Source organism: Rousettus aegyptiacus, unplaced genomic scaffold (assembly GCF_014176215.1).
Source record: "Rousettus aegyptiacus isolate mRouAeg1 unplaced genomic scaffold, mRouAeg1.p scaffold_m13_p_1, whole genome shotgun sequence".
In the NCBI taxonomy this organism is placed as follows: Eukaryota; Metazoa; Chordata; class Mammalia; order Chiroptera; family Pteropodidae; genus Rousettus; species Rousettus aegyptiacus.
The window spans coordinates 90,431,997-90,452,329 of NW_023416284.1; the positions used below are offsets into that span (position 1 = coordinate 90,431,997).

Here is a 20,333-nt window from a genome sequence, read left to right on the forward strand (position 1 = left end):
TAAGTGTTGAGATTTGCCTTTTAGCTCTTGACTAGACCCTGCCTACAGTGGCCCCACCACCACCCTTCCTTCCCCCTGGGCGACTCTCCACTCTGCTTCCCATCTTGCTCTGCCCCTTGGATTCACATTCTGTCTGTGCGTGGTTCTTCCCCTGCCACCCTCTAAAAATCACTGTTTATTACCAAACCCAATATTTATTGAGAACAAAGGAAACCAGTTGGTATAGAGGCCCATTTCAATTCATCGAACTTCAGCTGAGGATGGGGAATAGGGGTATGGCCAGCCCTGAAGTCCACCCACCCAGGGAGGAACCAGCTCTGGGAGAGAGGGGCTGTCAGACCTCCAGGGCCTGGCTGGGGTCTCTGGCCAAGGAATGTGTGAAGGGCTAGGAGGAAAGAAGATGGCATCACTCATGGGTGTGAGCTGTGAACAGCAAGTGACAGAGGCAGCTGCTGAGCTGGTGGCTGGGGGGTGGAATGATGTGGTCCACTCTCAGGGGTTGACAGGGGGCAGGGAGCCCAGTTCAGGCAGCAGCTCGGGGTGGGGGTCCAGGCGGGCCAGACGGCTCTGCTCCAGGGCAATGGCCTCAGCTGAATGCTTGCACTTCTCCGAGCCACACTGGCAGGTGAAATATTTGCTTTTGATGTCCCAGAAGCGGTCACCATAGTCAAACCTGTTAGAGGAGCACAAGAGACTTGTGGGACCCAGACCCAGCTGCCCAGGCCCACTCCAAAGCCTCTGTGGATCCTGCTCCCCAAAAGGGACTATAGCACCCACCCCCATCATCTCTTGACAGGCTTGAAGTCCTCATACATTCTATGGATCCGCAGCACCAGCACTGCCTGAGAAATTGTGTGAAATGCAGTCTTGGGCCCTACCCCAAACCTACTGAATCAAAATCTGTGAGGCTCTGGACTATTCGATTATTTAACAAGCCCTCCAGGGACACTTCTGTACATGGACAGCTGAGAAGGTCTGCTCTAATATATGTCTGCAATCAAGCGCTCTCTAGCCATCGGCTGCTGGTCTCAAGCTTGCTGTTTCCCACGCCCCTGGCTAAGCCCCGGGTGGCCTCACCCCAGCTCCTCCCCAGTTCGGATGTCTCGGGAACTGAAGAAGGCAATGCGTGGAAATCGCAGGTCTTGGTGCAGCATGAAGACCCGGACAGGGATGATATTGGGGTCACACAGGTGGTTGATGAACCGGCTGATGTTGCCATAGTAACGGGCATCAATGCAGTACACCTCTCCATCCTGAGGGGAAGGCAGCACTCTTCACATCTACCACCACCCTTTGTGCCTGGCCAAGTCCCCATCCACTGACCACCCAGGTTTCCAGCTGCTACTGGAAGTGGGAGACAGGGGTCTCTGGCTCACCTTGTTGTCTAAGTCGAAGAGGTAAGAATCATCCTCTCTCACATCGGCCTCAGCATCGGAGATCAGCTCCCCGACATACCTGTTGGGTAGGAAGTAGAGGTTCTAAAGGTGAGCAGGGGTTATTGGGAACTGGCTGCAGGCCCTGTCTCTCCTCATAACCACACAATTCTCTTCTACTACGTCAGCTACCCCAGTGTCTAAATCTTACAGAGCAACATTGCTGGGACTGGGCTGGGTGACCTGAGGCATAAGTGGGCCTGGAGGGCAGTGAACATCATCTGTGAGGGAGGAAGTGGGTGGCCTGCTCTGGAGGGGGGAATCAGGAAGAGGAACATGGGGACATAGGCATGTGAGGGGACAACACAAGGCACACTCCCGCCAGTTGGGGTCCACCCTGAGTAGCTAGAACAGAAAGGACTGACAAGTGTAGGGGGCAGTCTAAAGGTCAGTGGGTCAGGGATGAGCTGGAGAAGTAGAGGCAGGAGAGGTGAAGAGAAAGGCTGGAGCTGCGCTGAGGAAGATTCAGCAAGCACAACACCAAGCCTCTGGCATTTGGGGATCAGTATTTGTGGGCCGTTGGCTTGAATGAGGAAATTTGTTCAGGTTTAGACTCTGGGAGGTTTGTGGATGAGGAATCACCTAGCAGGTGGTGGCGATTTCAGGTGGAAGGACAGGAGAGTGGTCTGGGGTACAGGAAGGGACAGAGCCACAGGACCTGTGAGAACTCCAGGAAGGAGCCAGGGGTGAGGATGCCCACATTTGTAAAGCAGAGAGGGAGGAGCTGGTAAGGGGAAAAGATGGATGGGTTGGAGGTGAAGAGTGTCATAGGAGCCAGAGCTAAGGAAGTAGCAGATGCCAGGAAAACAAAGATCGAGGCGCATGGAGCAGGGGTGTGGTAGAGGACTGTTGAAAGACAGCAACAGCACAGGGGCGAGGACAAAGGCAGATTTTGGAAAGGATGAGCGGTGAGGCGATGGTGGGGAAACTAAGGCCCAGGAAGGAGGGGCTGCTTTTTTGAGAATTTGAGCGATGACGTGACAGAGAAAATGAATGGTCCCTAAATAGGCAAATGGGACTAAAGTGTGTGGTTTTTTTTGAAAGGCTAAAGGATACCTAGATTAAGTCTAAAGGCTATTGAATAGGAGCCAGGGGGCAGGCAGAGGTTACAGATGCTGGGTGGAGACAGAACTGATAGGGATGAGGTCCCTGAGGTGAACAGAAAGGTTTCCCATCCATTTTGACAAGAAAAATGAGCTCAGCTCAAAGAGGTGAAATAACTTAGCCAAGAATACCCAGCAACAGAGTGGGACTCAAACCAATGTCTGTCTCCAAAACTGCTGCTTTCCCCAGCTCAGAAGGGCAGGGAGAGGGTGTGTGAGGCTGGGAAACAGAAGGGAAGGGAGGAGAGGAGGAAAGGTGCGGGCAGTGCGGATGGAGAGCTCTGTGGTCTGAGCAGAGCAGTGGCAGGTAGGGCACTTGGATGTGGGGATGGTGGGCCAAAGAGGCTGGCTAGAGGAGTAGTGAAAAGAGATGGGGCCCACCAGGGAGAAGGGCGGAGAGGGAGGCCTGAGAGCCAGCAGTGGCTGTGGCCTAGCCCCTTACCCCCAGGGGCCAAGGTACCCTTGGACCCACTCACTCGCAGATGAAGGTCCCCTGGGGGATAGTCTGCAGGGCTCGGACGCCCCAGCCCATCTTTGCTGTTCGGTAGAGCTGCAGTCGGACCCTGGGCGTGGGAGAGAGGGTGATGTTGGGTGGATGAACCTGGAAGCGCCCCAGAGAAGGGGACTAAGGGGGGTAAGGTGGGATGAGGGGGCGGGGCTTGTGGGGCAGGGCCTCACTTGATACCACTCTGTACTACCCGGTTCTTGCAGTTTCTCCAGCAGGAGCAGGCCTGGTTACACTCGAAAATCAGTGGGGGCTCAATCTTGTTAAATTCCTGGAGCAGCCGCCCATCCTGGGGTGAGGGATGGGAAGACAATAGTTTCTATGTGGTGTCCACCTCAGCTGCCCAGGACCCTCAAGACTCCAAAGAAAAATCTTCCCCTGACCCAAACCCGGACAAGGGAGGCAGGGCTGGGGGACACCATGTATGCTCTGAGATCAAGAACAAGGTACGCAAAACCACCCCTCTTCATTTGCATATGCCTGGGCTAGGCCAATGTCATGGCAGAATCCAAGGAATTCCAGGTCCTGCCTTGCCTTCTCTGCCACTTCCCCAACAGGGTATGAGGGAGGGATAAGGTCCCAGGGAGTCAGAGTTCAAGGCCAGTTCCTCTGGAGCAGATAAGTGTCTGTGGACAGGGCAAGGGTGAGTACCTTGTCATACCAACAGCGAATGCTGAGCTGGCCACACAGGCAGTTAGAGCTGGAGCAGTCATCTACACATGTGCAGTGCTGGGGTGAAAGGCAGGGTCAGATCAACCTCCATAACTGACCTTTGCCTTTCAGTTCTTCCTGCCCCCCAACTGCTGCCCTTTCTCTAGGGTCCATGTTTTAGGATCTTGGGTGGTAGTGAGGGGAATCAAGATATTGCTGAAGGGGTGTCTTCAGGGCTACCATGAGCCTGAACGATACCTTTGTGTATCCTAGAAAAAGGACCCCTTCTCCAGGGGGATCGAGCCCACACAGGAGCTCCTTTCCAGTCCCCACTCCCTTGGCCAGGTGCCCTTGTTGGCCTGCAATGTGCCCTATGTACTTGGTAACCCTGGAGTCCCTTTAGGAGGGGCCAGGCCCCTTTACCTGCAGGTGAGTGATGTTGCGGTCGATGTTCATGGTAGACGTCTCGCAGTTCTCTGAGATATATTTGTAATCTTCAGGGCATGGCTCCCCATCCACGCCATTGACACATGGAATGGGCACATTCTCATAGCCCCGAGCCACGTCCCTGGCAGAAGGGATATGGGGATGGGGACCAGGGTATGAGCTGAGGGTTCCCCTAGGTGTGAGGAGATTCCTGGGGTGTGGGGTAAGGGAGGGAAGAGGATGGTCCTCAGAGTTTACTGGGGCATGGGGAGTGAGGATGGCAGATAAAATGTAGGGTACTCAGTTAAGTTCAGATTTCGGATAAACAAGAAATAATTTAGTATAATTATGTTCCAAATACTGCATGGGAAGCTTTTGTACTGAAAAAGTATGGTCTATTCATCTGAGACTCTAATTTAACTGGATATCCTCTATTTTCATTTGCTCTATCTGGCAGCCCTATAAGGGGGTCTGGAGGTGGTTCTGGGGATTCACTGGGGCCTGAGGAGGGCCTGGAAGATGTTCTGAGGGCTCAGTCAGACCTGGGAAGAAGTGGGAGGCAGTTCTAGGACAGAGAGGGCTCAGCTCTCACCTGCAAATGATTTTCTCAGTGCGGATGGCCCTATTTCCCACACCAAGCCGAAGTTTGCGGTTGAGCTGGAGTGCAAACCACACATCAGAACGCTCAGGAGTCAGGTCCCACGCAGTGTCCCCCTCCTTGTTCCGAAGCTCAGGGTTTGCCCCGCGTGACAGGAACAACCTGGGAGGGCACAGAAGCCCGTGGGGTCTGCGGCTATGAGAGGTAGCATAGGGGAACTGGGGTGTGGGGTGGGCAGGAGCTCACAGCACGCAGTCGTGGTAGCTCTCTCGGGCTGCAATGTGCAGGGGTGTGTCCCCATGGTAGTTGACAGCATGGAGGTCACAGCGGGCATTCAGGAGGACCTCGGCAATGGCGGCGCTGCCAGTGAAGGAGGCCCAGTGTAGGCAGATGTTCTCCTCCTGTTGAGGTGGGAGGGGAATGGATGGGCACAGGCAGTGAACCCTTGAACCCAGCCTCCACCTTGTTCAGGGGCCTGGGGCCATCCTCATCTCTTCTATCCCATACAACTCTCACGTTGTCTGTGAGGGTGACGTCAGCGCCCCGTGTCAGCAGCATGCGGATCACCTCAATGTGCTTGTGCTCTGCGGCCCAGATGATGGGCGTCCATCCCCCACTGTCCTGTGGATGGGGAGAGAGGAAGGCGTGGGGGGCAGCCCCTGCTCTGCCCCAGCAGCCAGGCCTGCTCGCCAAAACAGCATATGGACAAGAGTATGTGCTCTGGAGCCAGACTCAGCGTGAGTTCCAGCTCTATCACTCATATGCTGTGAGACTCTGAGAAAGTCACTAAATGTCTCTAGGTCTTAAATTTTCTCAAGTATAAAATAGGACTAATAGTGTCTGTTGCTCAAGGGTATAAAGAAATATTTTCTTCCTAAAAAATACACATTTCCTAGGCTTTCCTACTAAAAAGTCCTAGAAACAGTGACTCAATAGTGACAATTACCCCTAGGTACATGTATACTGTAATATCTAAAAATACTTCCCAAAAGAATAAGAACTTCTTAGAGAAACTGTAGAATCTGAGTCTGGCATAGGAAATGTGTTGAAAGGTAAAAAGACGCTCTCAAAGGCTACTGGGTCACATCAAAAGTTACAGGAGCCAACTTCAAGGGGCTCTTGTTGACAAAGGACAGGACTATTCAAGGATGGAGAATAAAGACACTAGACTAAAACATATCTATCAAATTAAACACTAAGAATTAATAATCTCATTTGATACTTCCAGAGATTAGGTAGCAACCCATTCTGAAAACTGATAAAAAGAATGCAGGAAAGAGAGAGGTTGTAAAGAAATAAAAATGAACAGAGGAAAAAGAGATGGAGACAGGTTGGAGCAGCATGAAATGCAGGGGAGGGGTCATAGGTCAGCTGAGGTTGAAAAGAGACCCAAAGCCCCTTAAGGGTAGCACGAGGACCCTGAGGGGCGGGGCTAGGGGGGGCGCAGCCACGCCTCTCACCTGAGCATTGACATCCACCTGTCCCGTGCTGAGCAACAGGCCGACCATCTCCAAGTTCCCAATTTTGGCTGCATGGTGGAGGCAGGTGGAGCCATCCTCCTCCTGAGGGAGACGTGGGGAGATGAGTTCTCTTGCAGGCACCTCGAGCCCGGTCCCGGGCCCTGGGCCCTGCTGCCCAGCCGCCACACCTTGTTATAGACACAGCCTCCCCGTTGCACCATGTAGCGTGCCACCTCCAGGTGGTTGTTCACCACAGCCTCCATCAGTGGTGTCCGCTGTTGCTTGTCCACTGCATTAATGTTGGCTCCAGCCTGTGAGAAGGGGCATGTGGGCTGGTGCCAGACAGGGGCCGGGCAGGGGAGGGGGTCCAAGGGCCTGGTCAGTGAGGCAGAGGGCCGGGCCGTGCTGACCTGCAGCAGCACGTGGCAGATCTCCACGGAGCCCTTTTGGGCGGCCGCGTGCAGGGGCGTGCGCTTGCTCTGCTGGTCGCTCTGGAAGTTGGGATCCAGGTTGTCCACTTCGGGGAGAGCCCGCCACACCGGGAGAGGGAGGGACAAGTGGTAAGCGAGCAAGGGGGGTCAGGTGGCATTTCCTCCATGGAAGGCTCCTCAGGGCCCCAATCTGGGACTGGGCCCCTTCTAGGCCTTTGTTCTCACCTCCACTGAGGCACTTATCTGAGTGAAGGAGCCAGGAGCACCGAGTTCAAAGCAGCCCTGCCCCCTTGGGCTGCTGGGTGAGACAGGTAACATCTCTGGGGCAAGGACGGAGTCCTTCACTGCTACACTGCTGGCCCCAGCCTGGTGCCTGGTATATAACCAGTGCTCAATCAAGGTTTGTTGAACTGAGTGAAATACTCACATAGCATCAGAATCACCTTCTGCAGCTCCCCTTGCTTCACTGACAGGTATAACTGCCGCGGGTGGAACCGGAGTTTCTTTCGCCTACCATGGTGAGGGAGAGAGGCGAGTGCCTCAGGTTTGAGCATCAGCGTTTATACCTGCAGATCTGCCCTTAGTCCCAGCCCCAGTCACTGTGCTAGAGAGCAACCCCCTATTTACCTCTCTGACTCCTGGATGACCAGGGCCTTTTCCAGGGCCTCCCGACCTGGCCCTGGTGGCAGCCCCACGGCTGAGAGGCAGCCCCCACTGGGCAGAGTCAGGGAGGGTCCTGAGCTGTCGATGGTGTCCGCCAGGGGGTCACAGGGTGGACGCCGGGGCTCCCCATGCCCTCGCATCCGGGCGCTGAGGGAGAAGGTGTTGATGTCTTGGGAGTAACGGGGAGGGGATAGGGAAGACAGTAGAGAAGAGGGAGGCCAGTACCTGGGCTGGGAAGTGTCTGCTCTCCCGGGGGCATCCTGGGCCAGGGGTAGGGGGGCAGGGGCTGCAGTGCCAGCTGGTGGGGTCACTCCATCCCCCCGGGGGATGGTCACCTCCTGGGCCTCGGATGCATCCTCCCCACAGTGGGGACAGAAGACCATCCCGTTCAGCTGGGACACACAGGCCTTGTGGAAGCGGTGGGCCACACGGAAGTCGGGGTGGCACTCTAGGAAGGTGCCCTGGGGCAGGGAAACAATGTGTTTAGGCTATGGGAGCCCCTTCTTCTGTGAGGCATGCTGTCTTTCTGCTCTGTGGTCACTCACCGCTGTACAGAAGTAGCCACAGCCTGGGCAGCAGTGGTGTTTGACCATGCGGGCGCGGTGGGTCTCACAGAGCACCATCAGTGCCACGCGGCTTGATGGTCTCATGGTCTCCCGCTTGAGGATTGCAGTGTTGCAGCCTGACAGCTGCGGGAAGTGAGGATGGGCGAGAAGAGAGGTAAGGCTAGGGCCTGTGGCTGGATGTCCCCAGCACTTTTCCTCCTGCCTCATAGGCTCACCTCCCCATCCACACTCTCCGTGGCCATGCACTTGTGCCCTGCTCTCTCGCTGATGCGATCAATCTTGGGTGCTTCCATGCGGCAGCTGCAGAGGGGTAGCTCCTCAAACCCGCGCTCTGTCTCCAGCGAAGATGTGTCGTTGGACACCCCTTGGATAGAGGGAAAAGGAAGCTGAGGGAGGTCCTGCCCCTCACTCACTGGGACTCCTGGTGGGGCCTCTCACCCCCACCCTGCCTACCTTTCCCTCCATGCTCCAGAACCCCTAATGCCTGGCCATGAACACCCAGTGGGGTTCCCCTCCTCCCCTTTCCCTCCGGCCCTGAGGGTATCCCCTAGTGGCTCCCTATCCCAGCAATTGGCAATTACCAGCGTGGTTGGGGGAGAGGGTCCCCTCGCTGGGCAGCTCCAGGGACCCCAGAGGGACCTCCATGTACTCACTGGGGCCTGAGGAGCCCACACCATTCACTCCTGACACAGAGACAGAGAGAGTGAGAGTGCGAGCTCACAGGTGCCTGGACATGTGGGTACATGCGTGTGTACATGCATAAGCATGTGTTTGTGCACACTCTCTGGGGGCTGGGAGTGGGGCTGGAGGAGGGCCACCAAAGCAGAGGAGCCTCCTCACCTCGTGGCTCCTTGGCCCGTGGAGGCTCCCGCTTCCGCCGTTTCCGTGATGGCTTCACCCAGGGGCTGTCCTTCCGCCATTTCTTTTTGGCCTTGCGTCGGCCACTGGAACCACTCTGGGGAGGAGGAAGAGAGTTAGCAAGCTGGGCCCCAGACTACACTCCCTCCCGAGGACTAATACCACTGGTCTCGCTGCCCCACTCCATGGGGACACAAGGATTTAGCTCTCACCCTGTCTGACTGGTTGCCTGACTCCTCATCTTCCTCTTCCTCTTCCTCTTCTTCCTCTTCCTCCTCTTCCTCTTCCTCTTCTTCTTCCTCCTCCTCCTCACTCAGTTGTTCAGCCAGAGCTTCCACCTCAGACTGGGAGAGAGGCAGGCAAGTCACATCCAACCCCAGGACTCAAACAATAAGGTGGGATAAAGAAAACAATGACTATCCAGGGATGGCTCTCTAACGGAGGTGAGTGTAGGCAAGACAGGCAGAAAAGAGCTGGATAAAGAGAGGGGATATAGAATATCATACAGCAATGAAAAAGAAAGAGCTACAGTTAGATGCAACATGTGTGCTCGTGCTTTGCGGCCCAGGAAAAAAGTTCCAGAAAGCAAAAGTATGGTATAATATTTTTATGAAATTCATAAATAAGTAAGACTACTAATACCAATGGTGGCTAAAAACACTAAATGAAAAGCTGATGAGGAACTTTATAATAAGAATGAGGTGGATATCACCTAAATCCACAAGTTGATTTTAACACCTCTAATAAAAGACCAGATATTCCATGCCTCCTGATGTGAAGCAACAGGAAGCACTCAGACCAGTGATCAAGTTTTCTTGCCAAAAAAAAAAAGAGAAAAGCACCTGAAGCTGATCACTTTTAGATTTGTTTATAAGAAATACTAGGCAGAGAGGAACATGTCAATCCCTGCCCAATCGACCCAGTCCTAAACGTGAAGAATTCTGTAGGAATTGTTGGTTTCTTCAACAAACAAATGGCAAGAAATTTTTTTTAGAAGATAGAGGAATCTACATGTCAAGAAAGACCTAAGACAAATGTTAATCAAATCAATGTGAGGACCTCATTTGAATTTTGATAAACAAAAACCCATTTATGAAACAAATGAGGAAATGTGAAGACTAACTGGTAGCAAAGTGATGACATTAAAAAATCATTGGTAAATTTTTTAGGAGTGAAAAGTCATGTAGTGATGTTAAACAGAGAGGGGACTTATGTTTAGAGATACAAATGGAAATAGTTCTAGATAATACGAAATGTCTGGGATTTGCTTTAAAATAATTCAGTAAGGGTGTGTTGGGGGAGGAGTACATGAGTGTCAAGACCAGCTGTGTATTACAAAGGGGACAAGAATACACAATGGGGTAAAGAAGTCTCTTCAATAAATGGTACTGGGAAGACTGGACAGACACATGCAAAAGAATAAAACTGGATCACATGTTTACACTATATACAAGAATAAACTCAAAATCGATTACAGACTTATATGTTAAGACCTGAAACCATAAAACTCCCAGAGGAAAACACAGACAGTAAAAAACATAGACTCTTTGACATTTCTCTTAGTAATATTTTTTTTTAGATAGGTCTCAGGTAAGGGGAAAAAATTTTAAAAAAGTAACAAATGGGACTGTATCAAACCAAAGAGTTTTTGCATAGCAAAGGACATCATCAACAAAATGAAAAGACAATGTATTGAATGAGAGAAGATATTTTCCGATGATACATTTAAGAAGGGGCTAATATCCAAAATATATAAGAAACTCATATAACTTAACACCAAAAAACCAAACAATCCAATTAAAAAACGGGCAGAGGACCTGAATAGACATTTCTCCAAAGAGGGTATACAGATGGCCAATAGACACACACAAAGATACTCAGGGTCACTAATCATTAGGGAACAGCAAACTAAAACAATGAGATACCACCTCACACTTGTCAGAATGGATATTATCAAACCAACAAACAATGAGTACTAGTGAGGATGTGAAGAAAAGGGAACCCTCTTGCACTGTTGGTGGGATTGTATATTGGTGTAGCCACTATGGAAACCAGTTTGGAGGTTCCTCATGAAATTAAAAACAGAAGTGGGATCACTTCTGGGCATATATCGGAAGAAACCCAAAAGACTAATTTGTAAAGACATATGTATCCCTATATTCACTGCAGCATCATTTATAAAAGCTAAGATATAGAAGCAATCTAAATGACTATCGATAGACAAATTGATAAAGAAGTAGCACATATATACAATAGAGTATTAGGTGGCCATAAAAAAATGAGATCTTGCCATTTGTGACAACACAGATAGACCTAAAGGGTATTATGCTAAGTGAAATAAGTCAGACAAAGACAAGACAAATGCCATATAATTTCACTTTAACGTGGAATCTAAAAAACAAAACAGAAACAAACGTAGGGTGAATGACTGCCAGATGGGAGGGCATTTGGGGGGGATGGGTGAAAAAGGGAAAGGATTAAGAAGTACAAATTGCCAGTTATAAAGATAGTCACAGGGATGTAAAGTACAGGATAGGGAATATAGTCAAAACATTGTAACAACTATACATGGTGTCAGATGCATACTAGACTTACTGGGTGACCACTTTGTAAGTTATATAAATGTGTAATCACAACGTTGTGCACTTAAAACTAGTATAATATCACATGTTAACTGTAATTGAAAAAAAAATATTAACATTTTTACAAATGTTATTTTTAAAAATCAGCGGTGTATTGATGGCTACATGGGCTTATTCATCAATTCATTTGTGTATACAGTTGACCCTTGAACAACACAAGGGTTAGGGGTGCAGTTGAAAATCCAGGTATAACTTTTGACTCCCCCAAACTTAACTACTAATAGCCTGCTGTTGACCAGAATCCTTACCAATAATGTAAATAGTTAATTAACACATTTTATGTTATATGATTATATACTGTATTCTTATAATGAAATAAGCTAAAAAGTGTTATAAGAAATCACAAAAAATATAAATTTGTTTACTGAAAAAAATCCACATATAAGAGGACCTGCGAAATTTAAATCTGTGTTGTTCAAGGATCATTTGTATTTGAAAGTTTTCATGATGAAAGCATTAAATAAAAAGCAGAACAGGCAAGGATAAGCATTATAGTGCATAGGCAATATATATGAAATAAAACCAAACCAAGAATAAACAAAGGAGTAAATAAGTAAACAACAAATAAACCATGAAATGGGATGCTAAACCCAAAACCCAGGATGGTGGTCACTGTGGGGAATGGCAAGGGGATGGAATGGGGTGCAGCATAAATGGCAATAAGTTATTGAGAGGATAAGGCAGTGAATTAGTGGGTATTCAGAAAATAAAGAGGAAAAAGGAGCACAGGAAAGACTGGAGAGTGAGCCCTAGATATGGGACCAGGCAGGCCAGCACCCTCTCACCTTGCTGTCAGAGTCCACACGTTCATCCACAGAGTAGGAGTCATAGTAGAGGCTGAAGTCATCCCCCACCACTGTCTCCCATTCCTCCAGGGATCTGGGATCTCCCTTCTCCAAGGTCATTTCTCCAGAACCCCGGGCAGAACCCAACTCCTCTGACTAGAAAAAGATCAGAATAATTGAAGCTACTGGCACTCCCTCACCAACCCATTTCCCTTGGAGCAGCCCCTCAGGTGGAAAGGCCCAGTTCTCTGCCTCTCCCAGCTCACCAGGCCACCTCCTGAGTTCAACTTCCTCCTTTTGGCCACATCTGGAAGGAGAGAAAGGAATAAGGCTAGTACTCTAACCCCTCAAGACAGGCCATATCAAGCTGCAGGTAGGTGGGTGGAGGTGGGACTGACCTGAGGTCACCTTTCCCAGAGAGTGCACGTCATCACTCATTCGGAAATGCTGGACTTCAGGGGGCCTCTTCTCAGGGACTGGGGGCTGGGGACCAAGAGGGAACACACTTAGGGTCAGGGAGTGTCTATGGTTCTGCCCAGATTAGCCTGGAGTACCAGATGGGGGTGAGATGGTGAGCCACATCCTCAAAAATGCCATCTGAAGCTGCAGTAACCAGAATGTGGCTTTAACAAGAACTGTCTCCTGAGAAGGGTGTCGAGCACATCCCACACCTAACCTTCCTTCGCTTATTTCTTCAAGTGTACAGAAGGCCCTTTCCTCCCATTTTACAGGTGAGAAAACAAAGGTTAAGGCTTTGACCAAAGCTACTCAAACCACACCCCAAATAAAATGCTACCAAGAGCCCTAAAAATATTGTCGTGAAGCTTGTGAGATTCTGGGGCCTCTGTCATTTCCCTCCTGGGTCATTTTTGCGGCCCTCATCTCCTTCCCAGTACGAGTACAACCTTCAAAAATGCAGCAGTGGCAGTTTCAGAGGAAAAAGTTCTTTAAGGACTCGCTTTGAGATAGAAGAGTGGTTTTAAGTTTCTTTAAACAGTCATTGTCTTAAGAGTAATCAAGACATAATTAACTACATAAATAAGTTTTTAACTTTTGTTTCTTCTACTCTCCTCTCTAAAAATGTAAACTCCAAGACAGGAACCTGTTAGTTCATAAAGTACCAGCCCAAAATTTGACACAAAGTAGTCCCTTGGTAAATATGTAAAACTGTGCATGGATCAGAAAAAAAGCCTGAAACTAAACTGTAAAAAAACTCAGAAGAAGTCGAGGGTTAATTACTGTACTCTCCCACCCCCACAACCTTTCCCCTAGTCCTCACCTGTCCATTTCCGGGTTTGGACATGGTTTTCCTGGCTCGGTGGACCTTGGGCTGCCCCTCCAGACTCGTGGTAGCTGGAGAGGGTTCAGGCCCTCCTGCTGCCGTTCCCTGGGCCCCCGGCATACTCAGTAGCCTCATAGCCAAACTCTGGACTGATGGGGGTGATTTTCCAGCCCCTGTCATTGACATCTTGGCGCGGCTGGGACCGGCACCCCCCTTGCTGGGGGAAGACGGGAATGACTTTGTGGCATGGCCTGGAAAACAGGCAGGCAGAGGCAAGATAAGAGGGAAGACAGAGTCAGAGGATACCCCACCTCACCCCTAGCTCCGTTGCCTCTCACCCAGCAGGATGCGCCCCCCTTGGAGGTCCCCATCTCCCTCCAGATTCTCAGGTTCATCCCCAATGAGCGGTGTGGCTCCTACAGTAGTGTCAGCCCCCTCATCGCCGACAGTGACGGTGACAGAGGCTGGGGATGAGGGGCCAGCAGGCTCCAGGGAGTCGGGACTGGCCTTGGGTAAGGTCTCCTCACTATGAGGGGTGTCCCCCAAAGAGCCATGAACTGTAAGGGAAGAGAAAAAGTTCAGGGCTAAGGGCTCAAGAGATTCTGTGTTTGGGGAGGTGAAGGTCCAGCTCGGCTCGTTTCTTGCTGCACTCACCTCTCTCTGTGGCTCCTCTGGGCTCCTTGTCCAGCACTAGCGCCCCCATCTCAGCAGGGGCCTCCCCCTGAGAGGTAACACAAGGGATAAGAGGGCTGGTTAGCCCGGGAGGAAGTTGGGGGGCCCAGGACGCCTGGGCCCTGGAAAGAGAGAGTAGGCTCCGGGGCCTACCTCTTCCTCTATGGCCGCCCCCCCTTCCGCGGCCTCGGCTGCCGGGAGGGGCCGCACGACCCCTCCCCCGGGCCCGCATCAGCCCCCTCCCTCTCGGTAGACCTCGCATCTCCGGGGCTGAGAGGAGAGGAGGGGGAGGGGGCGGGGCCTCCGCGCGGAGGCCCCGCCCCCTCCTCCCGGCTGCACGCGCTGCTCCCCCTTTGTCCCCCAGGCCGCGGGGACCCCGGGCACCAACCCCTCCAGCGCCCGCTGACCCCCAGCCCGGTGGACGGCCCCTCGTGCCCCTCGCGCGTGCTCCTGGGCCGCCGGCGCCCACCGCCCACTCGGAGACAGCCGGCGGCTGCACACGCGCCTCCGTGCCCACTCCCCCCACCTCCCACCCCCTGGTCCCCTCATCCGCCCCCGGTGCTGGCCCTCCGGATTGCTGTGAGTCCCGTCTGGGCCCCCCGGCCCCGTTGCACCCCCGGAGCATTGCACGGGCGCGCGCTTCCCCCGGGCGCGCGCGCGGGCATGCACCCGCCTCTCCCCCTCCCCTTCCGCACCTCGGCGGCCGCCGCCGCTGCAGCTCCCGCCGCCGCCGCCATCGCCGCTTGCGCTGGGGGCTGAGCCGGCGCGCGACCGCCCCGGGTCACGTGGGCAGGGAGGGCGGGCTAGGAGGAGCCTTAAAGGAGCCACTGCGCGCTTTCTGGCCATTTTCCTCCGAGAGCGGCCTTGGAAATGGCAGTGGCATCCTTAAATTGGGGGCTGAGACGGAGAATTCTGCCATTCCTAGCTTCAGCTCATCGGCTGAAGGAATGCCTTGGTCCACGTGCGGCCTCTCCATCCCCCAACAGGTTTTAGGTAACAGGCGGAACGTCTGAGCCTCCCGGCTTTCTGCAGCGGGTGTATTTCCAATCTGACCCGCGTGTGCTTCTGCCTCTGGTTGCTTTCCAGTTTCTGGGTCACCAGATAGAAGGCTTGGCCCCAATTGTGACCTCGCTTCTCTAACGAGCAAATAGGGGACGATGGGACTACGCAGAGGACGCCTTTCCTCTTGGCTGGTTCTAGCATGCTGCTTCATGTCCCCTTTTGAAAACCTGGGGCTGTCTCTTCTGTTAATACCATACATGTTACGCCACCACACATGCACTAGGGATCCAGATAAGCCCCCAGTAGCCCAAGAGTCATTACTGTTTGGTGACATTGTAGTAACCTTTTTTGCCAAACACTTCAGTCAGGCCCAGCCGGCAACGAAAGTATAAATGGTACTAGGTCACGATGTACAACCTTGATACCACTGTTTAGAGTACAATCCCTTTAGGAATTACATTCTGGTCAAAGTTAAGAAAACATGATTTCACAAACAGTATCTGACACAGGCAGTTGGGATATAGGGCACCTGAGGCCAATTCAAAGCCTTCTGGGAACTGTAGTCTGTGGTTAAGAACTAGTCCAGAGCTTTCTGGGAATTGTAGTTTTCCCCATACCCTAACCCAAATAGTGTTTTTTAGCTTTCCTGAGGCCATGGATCCTTTCCACAGATCAAAAATGTCCAGACATAGGCTTCTGCTTACAATTTCAGTGGGCATAATACCTATAGCACAATCCTGACACCAAACTCCTCAAATAGAGGAGGTGGTCAGGTGTTAACACCATTGCCAAACAATCATAGAACACTTGTGTTTTGAAGTCTCAACCAGATATTGAGGTTGCAGAACTGGGAGGGTCCCTGGCCAGAAGATCTCACTTGTCACATGGTTCTCCTGTCAAGACTCCTTCAGGCACGGCACCTGCATGAACTGTGATCCGGGTATACAGCAAATAAGACTGTCTAGGGTGGGTCAGTTATTTACACACAATTACCAGACGGTGTATAATTAAAAGTTTTTTTTTTATTATTTTTTATTTTGTGGAAAACAAAAGCGGAAAAACTAAAACCCCGGACTCCAGAAAAGCCTAAAAAATATGTTTGTTTTTTTTTTAAAAAATACTGTATGTCTCTACTCCCCCTCCCCCCAAATCAGCCCTTCTTGTGTCCTTTCAGCTACGTGCCCTACCCCCACCCCCACTACTTCTTGTTCTTGCTATTATACCCCACTTCCCAGTATCTACCCAGGATGCTTACCCCCCATGTTCTCTTACCTGCCACCTTATTGTTTTCCCTAGAATTTCTGAGCCATATACTCATAGTCCCATTCCTCCAGCATGCAAGACCTGTTCCCCCTTTGTTTTCTGGGATTCAATAATCCTTCCCTCTCCCAAAGATCTATTCTAAACAGGAGCATGTATGCTGCCTCCTGCCAGTTCCCTCCCAATTCCCACCCACCCACCCCTACCTCAGGAAATGTCAGACCTCTCCCTTGGAAGGCTTAGCCTGGAATTAAACATTTTCCAGTCTTTTCCTCATTCTGTAGGACTCTTTCCCTCCTTCCACCTTTATGCAAAGACAATCTCTGGGACCCCATATACTCTTGGCCTTCTCAAAGTACCCTCTTCCTTTCCATCCTTTTCTTCTGAAGAGGCAGCATCTCTTCTCCAAGGAATCTTGGGCCCTTCCCTCAGGATGTCTGAGTCTGCTCAGGCTCCCCACAGTACCTGCTTGTCCTTGACCCTGACTCCCACTCCCTCCTGGGCCAAGGGGTCCCCTTCCCACCCAGCCCAGGGACCCAGAGGCTGCCCCGCTAACGCTAGCGGATGAGGACGTTGATCTCAGCCACGCTAGCTTCCAGCACATTCTCAGCCGTGGTTTTGCCGTGCTGCTCCTTGAGGTGCCGCCTAATGGCAGGCTTGTGGGCGAAGCGCACGTCACAGTAGGAGCACCGATAGGGCCTCGCTCCTGAGTGAAGGTTTAGGTGGTCGTGCAGCGTGGACTTCTGTGTGAAGCACTTGCCGCAGATGCCACAAGAGTGCGACTTGACGCCACGGTGTACATTCATGTGGCGGTTGAGGTTGCTGCTGTGGTTGAACTGCTTGCCGCAGCGTGGGCACATGAAGATGAAATGCTGTGCCCGCATGTGGAAGACCAGCTTCTCTACACCTTGGAACACTTCCGGGCACTTGGTGCACTTGATGTTCTTAAGGGGGTTTGTACTGGAGAAGCCCCCCGGCAGGGGGCCCCGGCTGCCCCCAGCCCCCAGACTGCCCCCCGCCCCCCGGGCAGCCATGGCCACTGCTGCTGCTTCCACTAGGCCTGAGGTGGCCCCAACGCTGGCCCGGCCTCCAGGGATCAACAGCAGGCCCTCCCCTTCTGCATCCTCAGACAGGCTGTAGCAGGCTTTCACTACACCTTGTGGTGGGGCCACAGTGCTGGGGGGCACACTACTCTGGGCCAGCTCCCCCAGGTGGCTGCCCACAGAGCCTCCAATGCCTAGACCTCCTCCCAGGCCTCCAGGAGGTTTCAGGCGGTGTGCCACCTCCAGGGCCGACTCCACTTTGACAATGCAGATGTCAGATACATCCTCGTCCTCATCCTCATCCTCTTCCTCGGCCTTCAGCTCCAGGTCTTCATCCAGCGGGAACTCCAGCTTCACAGGCCTCAGGAGTGGAGGGGGTAGAGGAGGTGGGGGTGGAGGTTTGGGGGCTGGCTTTGGGGTCCTGGCAGGAGGGAGGAGGGATTTGGTGGCACTGACACTGCTCACAAGGCTGGGATCGCTGACCCCATCCTCTTTGAGGCTTATTTTGGGCTCGATGAACTGGCTGAGGGCGTTCCGGCATTTCTCTACCACGTGCTCCATCTGCAGGTAGGAGGCGGCTGTCAGGTAGTTAACGATGTCCCTGACGGCGAATTCCAGGGCACCCGTGTAACAGGAGAGGAGCAGGTCGGCTACTATGCGTGCACTGTGCATCAGTGAGACCTGCAGCTCAGAGCTGGGGTTCAGCAGGAACTGGTCCCGCAGGAAAGGGGAGCAGGCAGCCAGGATGACCTTGTGGCCGCGGAACTTGAGGCTGTCGGCCACAATGGTCACGTCGCAGAACCGCTCCTCTGCGCGGAGCTGGTTCATGTTCCGCAGTGTAGCGGCCTCGTGGCCAGGCAGCTGGAAGCGCAGGACTTCCACCCCAGAGGCCATTGTGGCGGGGGGGTAGGGCGGGCAACCCTGGTTGGGAAGGAAACCGGTCAGAGACAAAGGTCTCTGGCTCTTCTAAGCCAAGGCTCCAGGCCCCTCGCCCCCATGCTTGCCCAGTCCCCTAGAATCACATCTCCCAGTCTTCAGGACTCGTCCTCAGTTTCCCTAGCCCCGGGGGGAGGTGCTGTCCCTCACGGGGAGGGAGGCGTGGTTCCCGGGGGCGGGGCAGCGGCATCCATACCCCTAGCCCAACCGCCCGCGAGAATGGGGTTAGCCCGCGCGCCCACGGAAACACCGAGAAAGGGGTAGCAGACACCTGGGGCTCTCGGCTCCGATGTGCCCGGGATGCTGGCTCTTCTCACCTCACACCCTTTACTTGCTGCCTCCTTCCTCCACCCCCCCGTTGCACGTTTGCACGCACCTTTCACGTCCCCCTCCCGCCGCCCGCACGCATAGTGCACGCCCCCCCGCCCCCGCCGGTCAGAGCTCCGTGGCACGCCCCCCCCCCCCAAGCCCCACAACCTTGAGTGCACGCGCCTCTCACCTGGCCCGGGTCCGCGCGCTGTTTTTCCCCCCCTACTTCCCCCACCCCCCCCGGGGCCGCCGGCGCCCCCACACTCGGGCAGGGCCTGGGCAGCGCGCAGGCGCGGGGGTGCACGGGGCGCGCGCTCGGGACCGGCTCCGCGTGGGCGTTAGGGGGGGAGGGGCGGGGGCTGCTCGTGCCGTGTGTTCCAGGACCCGCGCGCCGCTGCCGCGGCGAGAACTCGGGGAGGAAGAAGAGGGGAGGGAATTAAAGGAGCAGGAGTCCCCCTTTCCCGACCCCCCTTTCTTCACCAGACACCCCCCACACGGTTAAAGGGCCGGATGGCCTGGCCTCCCCTTTGGCCGGTATTATTTGTCCGCCAGAGCGGAAATACGTTCTAGACCGCCCCCCCCCCCTTTCTCGTTCCCCCTCCTCTGTGCCTCTGGGCTCCGCGGCCCGTCTGCGCGTGCGTGCCAAGTACCGCGCAGAGGCCGCCTCGACCGGGCCCGCCCCCGCTGCCGGCTGCGGGCCGCGCCACCGATTCCGCGCCTCCCAGTGTGCGCGTCCCCTCCCGCCGCGCTCCCCGCGGGCTTGTCTTCCCGCTTTCAGCTCAGCCACCTGCTCCCAGGATGGTGTCGCTCTGTCCAAGCTGTGCCGAGTGGGGCCGAGTTACAGCCACTGTTCTCCCAGGGCCCCAGACCGCCCCGTGGCTCTCCGAGTTGTGTGTCGCTATGCCCACGCGTGCTTCCCTTGTTGAGTATATTCACAGTTTTTCCAGCCACACTTCCAGACTTACCCAATTCTGCTGAAGCTAGTAACTACCCAGGCCTACTGGCCTAAAGGATGTTTTAACTCCTACCGCCCTGAACGAAACTTGACCTCAACTCTACACCTCTGCCTTCTGTGTGTCACTACCAAACTAAACTGCAGCTTCCACAGCTTCAACACCAGCATTTATTAACACTGTGAAGACTATAGTTCCCCCAACCCCATTCCTTGTACTTCTCATACCCACACTTCCTCAGCCATCCAAATCCGGGTGAAGAAGCCACTGTTTCCTGCCAATTTGATTGACCACATCCTCCAGAAAACAACAGTTTTTCTTACACATCGACTTTGATAAAACTGCTTATTATATAATGTTCACAATTTGATTTCCCCAAGTAAACATCTTGATTGCAGGAATTGTATTGTGGATTTTGTTTTGCAAATGAAAGTCATGCAATAAATGACAGTTGAAGTCACTCCTTTTCAGCTCAGCCAGCATCTACCCTTAGAAAAGTATGTTCCTGACAAACTGAATTCCTGAACTCAAGGGATGGCCTTTGAAAGGTGGGGGTAGTGTCTAGGTAGTGCGTTGATTCTTTGGGCAATTACTTAATTCTCTGAATCAGAGAGTCTTTAGGTGGTCCTTGGTGGTAGGTGGAATTCAGAGTCAAGTGATCAGCCCGTCCAGTTACAGTTTTATATGGAAACAATTGTGCAAGAGGCTGTGTTTCCCTATACAGTCTGGTGGGGAGATGTTGTAGAACTGTTTTC

At 53.0% G+C, this 20,333-nt stretch overlaps 2 protein-coding genes across 9 annotated transcripts; both read right to left on the minus strand.

Moving 5' to 3' along the window:
- Window positions 1–174: 174 nt before the first annotated feature.
- EHMT2 (euchromatic histone lysine methyltransferase 2) lies at window positions 175–14,832 on the minus strand. 7 transcript variants are annotated; one of them, XM_016121685.2, is made up of 28 exons: window positions 14,771–14,832; window positions 14,058–14,124; window positions 13,742–13,960; window positions 13,401–13,654; window positions 12,520–12,604; window positions 12,388–12,428; window positions 12,122–12,277; window positions 8,907–9,038; window positions 8,677–8,791; window positions 8,418–8,519; window positions 8,052–8,200; window positions 7,816–7,959; window positions 7,496–7,731; window positions 7,235–7,417; window positions 7,035–7,117; window positions 6,587–6,693; window positions 6,365–6,487; window positions 6,177–6,278; window positions 5,233–5,337; window positions 4,963–5,117; window positions 4,711–4,878; window positions 4,116–4,260; window positions 3,693–3,770; window positions 3,215–3,330; window positions 3,013–3,099; window positions 1,377–1,455; window positions 1,078–1,253; window positions 175–673 (listed from the first exon to the last, which is right to left on the minus strand). In XM_016121685.2, the coding sequence occupies exons 1-28, from the start codon at window positions 14,810–14,812 to the stop codon at window positions 493–495; spliced, it is 3,630 nt and encodes a 1,209-aa protein (XP_015977171.1). In that variant the 5' UTR covers window positions 14,813–14,832; the 3' UTR covers window positions 175–492. The 7 variants fall into 7 exon arrangements, with proteins under 7 accessions (XP_015977171.1, XP_015977170.1, XP_015977172.1 ...); XM_016121684.2 differs by having other exon boundaries at window positions 5,224–5,337; XM_016121686.2 differs by lacking the exon at window positions 8,418–8,519.
- Window positions 14,833–16,516: 1,684 nt separating this feature from the next.
- ZBTB12 (zinc finger and BTB domain containing 12) lies at window positions 16,517–19,111 on the minus strand. Of its 2 annotated transcripts, none has more exons than XM_016121556.2 (2): window positions 18,588–18,674; window positions 16,517–18,301 (listed from the first exon to the last, which is right to left on the minus strand). In XM_016121556.2, exon 2 carries the CDS (start codon window positions 18,272–18,274, stop codon window positions 16,895–16,897), a length of 1,380 nt encoding a protein of 459 aa, XP_015977042.1. In that variant the 5' UTR covers window positions 18,275–18,301; window positions 18,588–18,674; the 3' UTR covers window positions 16,517–16,894. The 2 variants fall into 2 exon arrangements, with proteins under 2 accessions (XP_015977042.1, XP_015977043.1); XM_016121557.2 differs by lacking the exon at window positions 18,588–18,674 and adding an exon at window positions 18,816–19,111 and having other exon boundaries at window positions 16,609–18,301.
- Between the last annotated feature and the right edge of the window lie 1,222 nt (window positions 19,112–20,333).

Bases quoted from the DNA above. Each gene is read 5' to 3' on its own strand.
- ZBTB12 (XM_016121556.2), bottom strand. From the start codon at position 18,274: ATGGCCTCTGGGGTGGAAGTCCTGCGCTTCCAGCTGCCTGGCCACGAG.
- EHMT2 (XM_036238277.1), bottom strand. From the start codon at position 14,337: ATGCGAGGTCTACCGAGAGGGAGGGGGCTGATGCGGGCCCGGGGGAGG. The intron at 12,278-12,387 runs GTGAGCTGGGAG...ATCTTTTTCTAG, and splicing joins TGAACTCAGGAGGTGGCCTG to TCAGAGGAGTTGGGTTCTGC. The intron at 4,261-4,710 runs GTGAGAGCTGAG...CCCTTCTGCCAG, and splicing joins ACTGAGAAAATCATTTGCAG to GGACGTGGCTCGGGGCTATG.